Here is a 12,694-nt window from a genome sequence, read left to right on the forward strand (position 1 = left end):
TTTTCGGATAAATGGAGTAGTAATAATGAGCTCAAATTCACTGATTTCAAGTGATGGAAAATGATTGTGGATGTAAGAAATCTATAATGAATGGGCCAGAAACATTCAGAGAGGGGGAAAAAAAGTAAGTTAGTAACTTTCATAAGTACGTTAACCTCAGGCAAGCAGAAAAATACCGTTCAGTGTACCTATATACAAATAAGTAGATCATTGGTATATAGTATCAGGAATGGGGGAATGGGGTTTAGCCACTGGTAACCAGGGATTTAGCCAACACTTGGTTCATATGAAATCCTGGTCAAAATTGTTTTCTCTCTTACCTAGGATCAGTTTATATTTTCTAGTATCTGCAGGCTTTTTCACATCGTCATGTACACTTAAGAATTCACTAGAGGTGCTCCTCATGTTTAACTAGCAAAACGATTTCTTTATTAGTTGCTTTACAAATGATTCACCCAGATATTCAGACTAACCCTAGGCTTACTTGTTTTTCTTTCTCATAAAAGCAGGTGGAAAAGAGATGAAAGAAGCAAAAACCAAGAGGGAGTTTAGGGATTTTATGTAGGCAGATAAGAAAATATAGCCGGCTCAAGGTTCAAAGGGGTAAGATACTATTATAAAATAAATAAGTAGCAATTTGTAGAGATTGGCATTTGTAGAGATTCTCCCTAGGTGACACTAGTGAGTGGCATTCATACCACACTCCTGTAATGAAGAAGTTTCTGATCGCCTATTTTTTATCGTCATATATAGAATTATTGTTAAGTTCTGTTTGCCCTAGAATAAAGATCTTGGGAACGATATCATTATTAATAATAGCTATCACTTATGGAGCACGAACAATGGGCTATATAAAAAAATTAACAAGTTTAATCCTTACATCAACCATGTGATAATTGTCATTATCCCCATTTTACATATGAAGAATTGAGAATGAGAATGCCTACTATGATAATAAGTGGGAAAGCCAGGCTTTAACCAAAGTCTGTTTGATACCAAAGCCTGTGTACTTCACCACTATTACTGTACTACTGAGGACAGATCAATACCGCCAATTCATTCACCATAAATGCTTCCGACAATGAAAGGTTGGGGAGGAGGGTTGTAGTTTATTCTCAATCTCTGGGATGTCAAAGTGGCCTCAAACCATTTCTGTTTAAATGAGTCCCACCAAAAAAATCCTAGTTTGTACTGGGTGGCCTGTTGACAATCCGGCCACACTGACCTCACCTTGGCTGGCCAATGCTCTCCCATAGGTCCGGCGTCTTTCTCCTCCATGTACACCCCTGAGTCCATTGGGCTGGAAAACCTCCCAGCCTTGAGGCAGAATGCAGCAGTTCAGATAGTAAATTTTATTAAAATGTCTTGTCATCACAGTCCCATTTTAATAGTTTGGAATACCCAAACTCAAATGAAGTTGTTCTATTCCTCTTTGAACCTGTATGACTCTCATTAAACCTTTTTTTTTTTTAATGATTATTTTCTTTATATGAAAAGAAATATAAATCATGCTGGATCTCCAAGAATTTGTCTCTTATCAAAGTCTGGAAGCTTAATTTAAACTACCCATTACAAAAGAGAGGGAGAAACACCATTCCAGTTTTAATAGTCCTATAGATACATGTTAATTATAAATTTCCAAAATGACCTTTGATGACACCCATCCCCACTGTAAATGGTCATATAACTGATCAGTAGTTATATCAGAGTTTCAGAACCAGTGTTGTGCTCTCAGGGAGCTGCAGGGTTAAGAAAATTTGTGATGATAAGAAACGTAGGGAAGTCCTTTAAATTTTCGAAGAAAGTTACCAAGGATAAAACAGATACGCCAGTATCCCACCAAAAGTATAGCCTTCACCCCTCTCTCACCCCACAGTAAAATATGATGGTGGTGACTTGGTCTCAAGAAAATAAAAAGACACCTGAAACTAATACAAAAAAGAAACTTTCTGGTACAGTTAGCATTTTAGGCCTTACGGAGAACATATTGTAATGGAAGCACATTGCATTTAAAAAAAAAAAATATATATATATATATATATCATTGGGGCTAAATGCACTTCTCATTTCTTCTAAAATGTTACTTGCTAGAATGCCATCTGAAAACCTTCTGCCTTCAGTGCTGTCCATGATGAACTAGGCAATAATCACTATGTTGCTGTATTAAGACTGTCCCTCCTTTCCTGACCCATTTAATCCATTTCCAAATGGTCTCTCTCCCCTTCTATCCAGGGGAGAGAGACAAGCACATAGTTGTACCTGAGTTCACACAGGAATGCACCTAGTTTCCCTTTCTCAATGATTATGTAAAAGAAGAAGCAAAAAAAAAAAAAACTTCCTAAACATCAGCTTATCAAAATTATGTTTATTTCCAAGTATCTATGGAGATGCCAGAGGAGCTTGTTTGAAGACATTTTTGTTCTAGATGAAATGCATCCGGTATCTTTTATGACAAAAGAATGTCATAACTAGATAATCCCTATCTGCCAGAAGCCCCAGGTCCTGGCCAATCTCAGAGCTACATGAGTCCTCCTGCACCAAGGATACTCCAAATTTCTGAGGTTTTTAATAAAAGAACTTAGGATAAAGTGTAAAAGTGGCAGAATTTGAATTGCCCTTTATGTTTCGAATGGAATTATTAGAATCTTAAGTGATAACTATTGCTTAAGGCTTTTTTCTCCACTTACAAAAAGGCTCCAGAGAACAGCAGCAAATTGCTTTTTTTCGCCTGGAAACTTTCAAATTTTTATCCTTTTTAAAATGTAGAGCATTTTTTAAAACCTAAGTATACTTCTGGTTCCAAAAGTTTGAGCATTTAAGCATTTTTAGTAGTCGACACTCAAAGTACCAGAAAAAGTATGGAAATCAAGAACTGCATTGTGTGTATCTTAGCAAGTTTATTACCTTATCTCAGCACACTTTCTATGAAGGCTAAACGGGCCTTTTTAGTCTGTCACCTGCTTTATGCATAGTTATTTTGTTTAATGGAGCCCAATCCTAGCTTTGCCTTATAAAAGAAACTATTGGGTTGTCAGAAAAGTCATGACATATTTTGCTATGTTTTTCATTGCAAAAATGCGTCATGACTTTTCCGACAACCCAATAGATAGGAGCCGGTCCAGCCATTGTCTTAGGTATAGGTAAACCTACTAAATAACAGGTAGAAAATGCTAGGTAACTTCTCTGGTTATAGTTGCCTTCACATAGAAACAAACCCTTCTTCGTCTAAGACAGTAAGTTCTTGACTACCAATCTACATCTTTGTCCTATGTTTGTAAAATCCTATCATCTATTTGTTGTTATTTTCCTGCTTAAATGTAGAATAAGATGAAATATTAAACAACTTGTATACCTTTTCTACAGTAGCATAGAAGAAGGCAAAACAGTGGTTAGGACGAGTGAGAATTACACTGATGTTCCCCTCGGAAACTGAGACTTAGAAAGGTTAAGTTTGAATCACCTAAACATATGAACCAATCTCTTTCCTTCTCTCCCACTGAAGCTTCAAGAGCCACTGTGTTTGACAAAGGAAGAGAAATAATGGTCTCCCCTTAACCATAGCACAGGGAAGGAAATGAGGTCTATGACAGGCCATCTGTAAAATGGTGATAATACCAGTGCTTACTCATAGGCTTGATGTGATGATTAAATGAGAACAATGCCTGATATAGCGTTAAGTGCTCCATAGGTATCATTGAGACTGTGAAGGAGGCTGGCTCAGAACACTGAAACAAAAACCTGGAACCTGCCATTTGTGTATATCATAAATTGTGTTTACAGTGTCTTAAGTAATTTGAGAAATGATTCCTTGGAGAAGTGTCCAGCAAGCTATTAAGCAGTGTCTATACATATTAAAGATGAACCAAAGGTTTCCCTGAGAATGTTAAATCACCTATCCCTGTCATTTGGTCAAAATTTCCATGGGGCCATATGATTCACTCTGTATCATAGGGCAGAAGGCACACCAAGAAACTGAAGTTCCAGAAAGCTTGTTAGCATTTTGGCAAACATGGTTGTAACTTCTGGGCTTTGCACACTAGGGTTTTTATACCAACACATATGTACTTCTTGGTGTAAGAATGTCCAAGGCTCATTTTCAGGTCAGTAGTTATTAAGATCCTTGCAGCAGCTTATATAGTTTTATTGCATCAGTTTCCCAAACAGTACTTTAGGCCTGATATCTATCCAATACCTGCCCATATCACAGAATGGTTGTATAAGTTATTTTCATCAACAGCAAAAGGATATACAGTGCATCTGTGTACACTTACAGTTGGCTGGGAACTATAGAAAAAAACCTGAAACGGACATAGTCCTCTTCCCAGTTTGTAATCCTAGAGTTAATATGTGCAAGTATGCATATGATATACCAATAATTCATTGAACATGAAAGAGAATCATAAACTACAAATACAAGGAAACAAATACTTATTAAATACCTTCTTCATAACATGTACACTCAGTAGTTTTATGAAGGAGGCATTATCATCACAGTTCTACAGATGAAGTTACTATGGCCCTGATCATTTAAGTAACTTGCCCAAAGTTACACAGCTAGTTACACAGACTTGGGACTGGAGCCCAGATTCTTTGACTCCAGTCTGCATACCAGTTCTGTCCCCTACACCATGCTGCCTGATAATTTTATTTTTGAAAAAAAATGCAAAAGAAGGTTATATTTTTGGTGGACTTACAACTGAAGAGGGAATAAAGCGTAGAACCAAAGACAGCCAATGTAAAGGTGAAAAACCACTCAGTGGAAATCACTAATCACAATATGTGCTGCCAGCTTGGTAGATGCAGACATTGAAACATGAACCCCACGTGCATTGGACTCAACAAGTTCTTTGTGAATCGTGGTTGATTTGACTGGGTTGAGGTGTGTGGGAGGGTTTTGGAATCTTTTGAGTTGGTTGAATGTTGTGAACTCTTCTCTCCCTGAAGAATCCGAGGCAGTTGTTGACACCAAAATGGAGAACAATCCCACCTCCTCAAAACTGCAGAAGATACAAGAGAAACAGAAACTGATCAAAGAGCCAGATTCCGGAGTGCCTGTGGTTCTCATTACAACCCTCCTAGTTATTCCGGTGGTTGTCCTGCTGGCCATTGTCATATTTATTCGGTGGAAAAAATCAAGGGCCTTTGGAGGCAAGTGAAACGAGCCCCTTGAACTTGGAACCCACTTTTGAAAGAGTGTTTTTGGTCTTTTTACCCTCAAAGTTTAGTTGTGATATTTTTTTCAGTTTTTTTTTTTTTAAGTGCTCACTACCTTTTTCAACAATATTGTCTATGTTCCAAATATTGTCTGTAGTTAATTTCACCGTAGAAAATACGTCTGCAGCCTCAGAAATTTGGATAGTTAAAATTATAATCTTTACTATTGCCTTGTAGCAACTGGCTTAAGCCCAATTAATGTCTCCATATGAAACTATATAGATAAGTAGAGTCAGGGTAAATTTGCTGAAGAGTCAGGAAGGAGGTGAAACCTGCTGTTAGAAACAGGCTCAGTTCTCAAAATAGTGCAGTCATTTACTATATTTCCCCATGTATAAGACGCACCCTTTTTCGAAAAATTTGGGGCCTAAAAACTGGGTGCATTTTACACAGTGGTTGTATGAGCGCAAAAACAAGTGCGAAAAAAGCGGGAAATGCAAGTAAAAAAATATCTACAACCACTGTATAAGACGCACCCAGTTTTTAGACCCCAAATTTTTCAAAAAAGGGTGCATCTTATACATGGGGAAATACGGTATTTGGGAGTGTATTTCCCCCCTCAGTCCTGGCTCTAGCTCTTAGCTGCATGACCTTGGGCAAGTTACTTAATCTCTCTAAACAACAGTTTCCTCACTTATAAAGTGGGAATAAAAGACTAGATTTTGCAAGGATTAAAAAATAATGTACATAAAGCATTTATTACAGTAACCTGGTACGTAGTAAGTGCTTATTGTTCATCCCACCAATGATTATGAGGAATAATCATTGGTAATAAAGAAGTAAAAGTCATAAGAAGTCAAAAAGGATAATTGTCTTAAACCTCAGCATTCTCAGGAAACCAACTATTTTTATAACAAACCATTTGGTAGTTTTTTAAATAGTCAGAATATAGACCATCCCTAAGCTAACAAGGCAAGGTTCAATACTGGAGTCAGTATTCTATCAAGTCAGTAAATAGTATAGAATCCAGGAGCTGAGTTCCTTTTGGACATCCCAAGAAATAAATAATCCGACTCGTGATTCTCAGCTCTCAAAAGCAGTCCATTGGTTGGGTCCCCAGGTCCTAAGGCAAGAGTCCACAGCCGTGTCTGGGAAGGAATCCATGGACCAGGGTGGGAGGCAGCATTTGATCAAGAAACAGCATCTGATTCTATGTCAGGACACGGCGGCCATGGCAGGGATTCCGTGCCCATGGCAGAGCCCTGACACAGAAACAAATACCAGAGGAGTCCATTTAATAGGCTGTGAAAGGGAATTTTTCTAACACTTTTTTACTTTTTATCTGCAATCAATAAAGCTCTGCACAAATGCAGTTAACTCTTTCTACAAAAGACTTCTGTTGCGCCCCTGTTATGGGTAGGGAACTGTGGTATGCGGGGCCAAAGATCAATAAACTTAGTCACTGTCTTCATGGATTTAGATGGTAGCTTCAAAAGACCAAGAGTCTTGTATGTTTACTTGTTTACTGACATATCCCAGCACAAATAATAGTTCCTGGCACTAGGGGTTCAATAAAGAATTGTTGGAAGAAATAAATGGAACTCACAGAACAGATGACACATAAAAAAGATGACACATAAGAAAGAGATGACACATAAAAGTAATAATCAAGGGTGGGAAGTGCATTGATAAATACTTACCAGGAGTATCAGGAGGGGCAGGTAGCAGGAATGTTGGTGGTCAGCCCACCCTGGAGGAAGGAATGGGTGGGGAGGTGAGAAGGCCTGGTCTCCCCCTGATTGTTGCAAAGCTCATGTAACATGGCTGAGTCCACAGGAATATGTCAGGAAATCAGAGGCCCAGTTTGAACAAATGAAATGACCATTGTTCAATCACATTTTATTTAGAAAAATTGCAGTTTTATAGGGTTCACCCTAACACATTTTTAATTCTAAAATGGAGATGAGCCTCTCATGTTTTTTCAACACTTGTTCTTGATAGATCTTATCCAATCCATGAGGGTTTTTAGTACCCCTCATAAAGGACCTTCTGTTTATTCAGTACACCCTTATTGCATGGTAGCTCCACATCAGACACTTTGCTAGGCTCAGAGGATGCAAAACCAATTAAGGACTGTCCCACATCCTTGCAGAACTTGTAGTCTAATTTGTTGCCTTTCTAATAGTCTTATCAGACTCTTCTGCCCTTCTTGTCTATTCCCTCCTCACCCACAATTCTAGCTTTCCTCTGTCATCTGCCTGTTAATTTCCTCCATGATGCTGCCTCCATTCCTGCTTAGAGATGGCATAGGAGAACCCCCGAGCCTCACTTCCCTGACCATGGCCTTACGGAGTGGTGGAAGCCAGGGCAGAGCGGGCAGGGAGATACACAGCGACAGAAAAACTGAAGTCCAGCAGGAGTTCTGCCTGCCCATTAGGAAAGAAAGTCGATCCTTCATGGAGATGGGAAGCCCCATGGACAGCATCTCGGTCACCTTGTATGGTTGAAAATAGTCAGGGTTTCAGGTCCTTTGTCTTCATTTAAGTCTTATATAGGGAAATGATGTATACGGGTCCAAAGCTTTCCCAAGCAGGACATGTACTGTTCTTCATAGAAAGACTAAAGCCTAAGACAGAACTTCCAAATTTTTATAAATGATTGGTAATTTAATTTTGTCCTAATAAAAATTATTGAGCGCTTACTGTATACTTACAAGGCACTGTTATAAGCATATCGCATGCCGTATCCCATCTAAACTTTACAGATAGGGAGAGATGGTCATTGATCCCTCCTTTCTCAGAAGAGAACACTGAGGCTCAGAGAAGTAATTTATCAAGCTCGCACAGCCAGTAAGAGGCACAGGCAGGAGTCTAACCCAGCTCTGGCCCTTATGTACAGCATAATAATATATTATCTTTTTTTTCCTTGGAATTGCATACAGAGAAGAGCCAGGCCTTGTTTTATGAATTCCCGATTTGGTATTGAAAGTTGAGCCCATGGATTGAGATGGGTGATTGGGAATCATTTTGAAATGTGCCCTCTTTTTCTAGCAGATTCTGAACACAAACTCGAGGCAAGCTCAGGAAGACTGCTGGGAAAACTTAGAGGTATGCCTGTGACCTTTCAGAATCCTTCGTGTCTGGTTCAAAATCAACAAGCTGAAGCCTTTTGAAAAGCAAGGAGATATTTCTTATTTTCTCTCTGAAAATGTCACTCCTTGTGTGCAGCATAGCATCCCCCCAGCGTCCAATGCAGAGCGCAGATCATAAACTAAACCAACGCGTGTGGCTCTGGTGGCAGATTTCTCAGTTTTGGTCTACCTTGCCGTTCTGTGTTACCTAATCCTCTTCCCCTACCTTTTATGTGACTTCATTTGTCTTCAGTCCATTTCCTGTCACTCCTGTCGACATGTCAGAGCTTGTCATAGTGAAGATGACCTTTTCATAAAGCCATTGAAAAGAGCTGCTCGTGGGATGCCAATTCCCCCAGAGCCCAGAAAAAGCAGGAGGTGAAAAGTGAATCTGAAATAATCCTGCAGAAACACATAATCCTGGGGAGCTTTGTTTTTTTCTTACGTATTTTAATAAATGTGTGAAGTAGTGTCTTTCTGACTTTGTAGGATAAGTATCTCTGGAGGTCAATCATTTTTTCCCCTTTTTTTGCTAATATCTACCCTTTCCCACCCTCAACTTCTTTGGTTACCATTTAAGAATTTCCTAAGAAACTGAGAGTCATTTGTGCAAACTTGACCTCAATTCTGTGTTCTTGTTTGTTTTCTTCAGGAAAGGGAAGTGGAGGCTTAAACCTTGGAAATTTCTTTGCAAGTCGTAAAGGCTACAGTCGAAAAGGGTTCGACCGCCTTAGCACCGAGGGAAGTGACCAAGAGAAAGATGAAGATGACGGAAGTGAATCAGAAGAGGAGTATTCGGCTCCTCTGCCCGTACCCACAACTTCCTCATCCTGAAAGCTGGGCTTTGATTAGGCTGATAAGATTTACCAGGAATGCCCAATTCCTTTCCCTTTAGCACGTTAAGAGTTTTGTGTGTTTAATTGTAAACTGTACTACTCTATGTGGGATTATACACATTTTATTTACTTCATATGGTTTAGTTCGCTTCTGTTTCTAGTTGAGGTGTTTCCTAAACGTTCATAACAGTGCCATTGTCTTTATATGAACATAGACTAGAGAAACAGTCTTCTTCTTCCATCGCACTACTAACTTCATGATGGAAGGTTTGCTCATTCACATTTTTGAGACTTTTCTGTAGATGTAAATAACCCTATTTTCTGCTTGGACACAGTATTTTCCCAATAGCGCTTCCATTGCCAGTGTCTTTCTTTGGTGCCTTTCCTGTTCAGCATTCTCAGCCTGTGGCAGTAAAGAGAAACTCGATGCTACATGATGACAAAGCTGCTAAATCTCCTTCTATTTTTTTAAAATCACTAGCATTATATTGCAATGAGGGAAAGAAAAAAAAAAGTCTCTATTTAAATTCTTTTTGAATTTTCTTCTTCGGTTGGTGTGTTTTTGGGATGTCTTATTTTTAGATGGTTACACTGTTAGAACACTATTTTCAGAACCTGAATGTAATTTGTGTAATAAAGTGTTTTCAGAGCATTAGCTGTCAGAGTGTATTTTGCAGTTTTTGCACATTTGCAGGGTTTTGTATACAACTTTTGTAATAATTACACAAGTCACAGATATAGTGAAACCTACTCAATGTCTTCAACCAAAGGAAATGTGTTGTATTGTATTGAAATTAAAAAAAGATATTTTGTGATGTAGCCGATATAAATTAAAAAGTAGCCTAAGAGTTTACATACATGTGTAAAACCAGGCTCTCTTTTAAAATTCAAAGAGAGTTTTGCCCGTGTGTCGAGCATAAGGTCAATACTTCAATAAAAGGCGATCATAGCTAAGAGAAAAACTGTCTCAGATTACATTATCAAATGAATCCATCAGTGTAGGTAACTAATAGTTGTCTTTTTAAAGAATAATTTCCCTCAAATGCCCATGTATTCATAGAAATATTCATCTCGTACAATGACTACAAATTAATTTTAAAACATCTTTTTCATATTCCATCAATGCAATTTAGTAAGAAGCTGATAATTTTCTTTTTGAAATACTCAGGTTCTGGAACTCTTTAATTCAGGCATCTTAGCAGTTGTAATATTACAGATTTAATTGACTAATCATGAAAATAATGCAAGGCAACTTGCAAAACAATATGAAGTCTTCCAACTGTGTTATTTAGAAAATCTAACAACATAGATTTTTTTTCCTCTCATAACTGCTACCAAAGAGTATCTGATTGAATGATTTGTCACCTCCCAAAAGTTTACCTCACCTTCTTATTAAAACTTAACTTGGGCCCCCCTCCCATGTAGAAACTTCACCTTTTTTTTAATTTTTTATTCCTGTGATCTTCCTTCTCCAGTGAAGAATACATTTTTCCTCCCTCTGACCACTCCTTTGTGCCCCCCTTTTACCACATCAGTGGCAAATGTGTAAATAATGATTTTCTAATCCTATCATTTCAACTTCATTTATTAGCTGGCACTCTTCTGTAAATCATTGAGAGTCTTAACTGACTCACCCCCAGAGAGGTACTGGCAGCATCTACTTAAGAGCATAAAATAATCCCCTCATTTTATTTGTAACTAGTATGACATGTTCCCCAAATCCATGGTACAAATATGATCAAATACCTTTTATCTTCCTAGTTATTTGCTCAACTCTCTACGTTTCTTATTGGCAAAGAGCCAATTACCAGCCCCCCCCCTTTTTAAAGATTTTTATTGGGGAATTGGGGGATGGGAACAGCGCTGGGGAATTGGGGGAAGGGAACAGACAAGTTGCTGTCCTTTTGTTCTTCAGTCTAGTTGTGGAGGATGTTGCCCCACTGGCCCAAGTTGCCACCATCATTGCGCTCTTCCCTGGCGAAGCAGATCAGTCGCTGGCTTCTGGATGGCTGCTCACAGCGGCTGCTGGCTGCCAGCCACACAGGGTAGCCCATGGCAACCCACTGCAGCAGGGGCTGCAGCCTACACCGTCGCGGCGACTCACGGCAGCCCAGCTCCAGGTTGAACTGTTGTTCAGCATCTTAGCTGTAGAGGGCAGTGTCACCAGCCCTCATATGTGGGATCCGAACCAGGGCCCTCTGGCGTCCCAAGCCAGCTCCTAACCAACGTGCCACTCGGCCGGCCCCAATTACCAGCCTTTTGATGGTTGGCTTTGTCCTCCTTTTCTGGAATTGTCAGAAAAATTCCAGATGCGGAAAGAAAAATAGGGGGCGTGGAATCAGTAGATTTGCAGACTCCGCAGGGGCATACTCAAGTCTGATTCGTCCACGCTGCAATAGCTGTTTGCTGCCTCATGATGTCGCTGTTTAAGATTGTTCTCTATACTAGTCCTCAGGAAAGCTGTTGCTACTCTGGGGCCCGGAGTTTGCCCGAATTCAGACCGCTCTCCCACAGTGCTGTACTTGGCCTCTGAGGGCCGAAGCTTTTAGGGCTGGGCACTTCGTTTATGCTCACAGCCTCCTTCTTGGGTGCTTATAGGCCCAGGAGTCCTGGGTCAGGGCTGCTCCTCATATATGTGCCTTCTATCCCTCTTAATCCCTCAAAACTCACCTACTTCCATTAGCCTCCTTTTTTGTATTGTGGTAAGAAGTCTTAACTGAGCTCTACCTTAACATTTTAAGTGGACAATACGGTGTTGTTATCTATGGGCACAATATTATATAGCAGATCTCTAGAAATTCATCTTGCATCACTGAAATTTTACCTGCTGAATAGCAATTCCCTATTTCCCCTTTCCCCACCGCACCCCCCCCACACACACACACACACCAACCACAATTCTATTCTCTGCTTCTGTGAGTTTGACTATTTTAGGAACCTCATATAAGTGAAATCATTATGATTTCACTTGTGTCCTGTGACTGGCTTATTTCCCTTAGCATAATGTCCTCTGGGTTCATTTATGTTGTCATGTATGGCAGGATTTCCCTCTTTTTAAGGCTGAATAGTATTCCATTGTGTGTTAATACATTCTACATTTTCTTTATCCCGTCATCCATCAATGGACAGTTAGTTTCCATTTCTTAGCTGTTGTGAATAATCCATCAGCCTTCCTTGACCAGAGATGTGGCTGGCTGTTGGCTCTCTATCCCTTTCTAAGAGAGACTCCCTGTCATTTAATAAACACTTCTGTGTGTCTAGCAAGCAAAAAACTCTTAAGTTCTGAGAACACAGTGCTGAAAGACAATATCCCAGCTTTACTGGGACTTACATTCTAGTGGTGTATACATTTTTTCTCTCTTTTTTTCTTATTAAGAGACAAATAGAAATGTAATCCCTGGCTGGGTAGCCCATAACATACATGAATAGATTTTTTTAAATGAGGCCCACAAAAAGGAATGGACTAGTTATACTAATCCCAATGCTTCTTTGGGTTGATTTCATTTCTGGCACTTTGAGTTTTCAATTTATTTCCTCTTATATTTTTATATTTCCCAGACATCATAGAATTCAC

At 39.3% G+C, this 12,694-nt stretch overlaps 1 protein-coding gene across 1 annotated transcript in view; it reads left to right on the forward strand.

Moving 5' to 3' along the window:
- The window catches only part of PAM (peptidylglycine alpha-amidating monooxygenase), a 289,670-nt gene extending 279,895 nt beyond the window's left edge, over positions 1 to 9,775 (forward strand). The window contains exons 24-26 of the mRNA XM_019664013.1: positions 4,853 to 5,148; positions 8,205 to 8,261; positions 8,937 to 9,775. Of these exons, the coding sequence (XP_019519558.1) occupies positions 4,853 to 5,148; positions 8,205 to 8,261; positions 8,937 to 9,118 (535 nt within the window). The 3' untranslated portion in view covers positions 9,119 to 9,775. The remainder of the gene's footprint in view (positions 1 to 4,852; positions 5,149 to 8,204; positions 8,262 to 8,936) is intronic.
- The last annotated feature ends 2,919 nt before the right edge of the window (positions 9,776 to 12,694 follow it).

The sequence above is a fragment of the Hipposideros armiger genome, unplaced genomic scaffold (assembly GCF_001890085.2).
Source record: "Hipposideros armiger isolate ML-2016 unplaced genomic scaffold, ASM189008v1 scaffold_414, whole genome shotgun sequence".
Classification (NCBI taxonomy): Eukaryota; Metazoa; Chordata; class Mammalia; order Chiroptera; family Hipposideridae; genus Hipposideros; species Hipposideros armiger.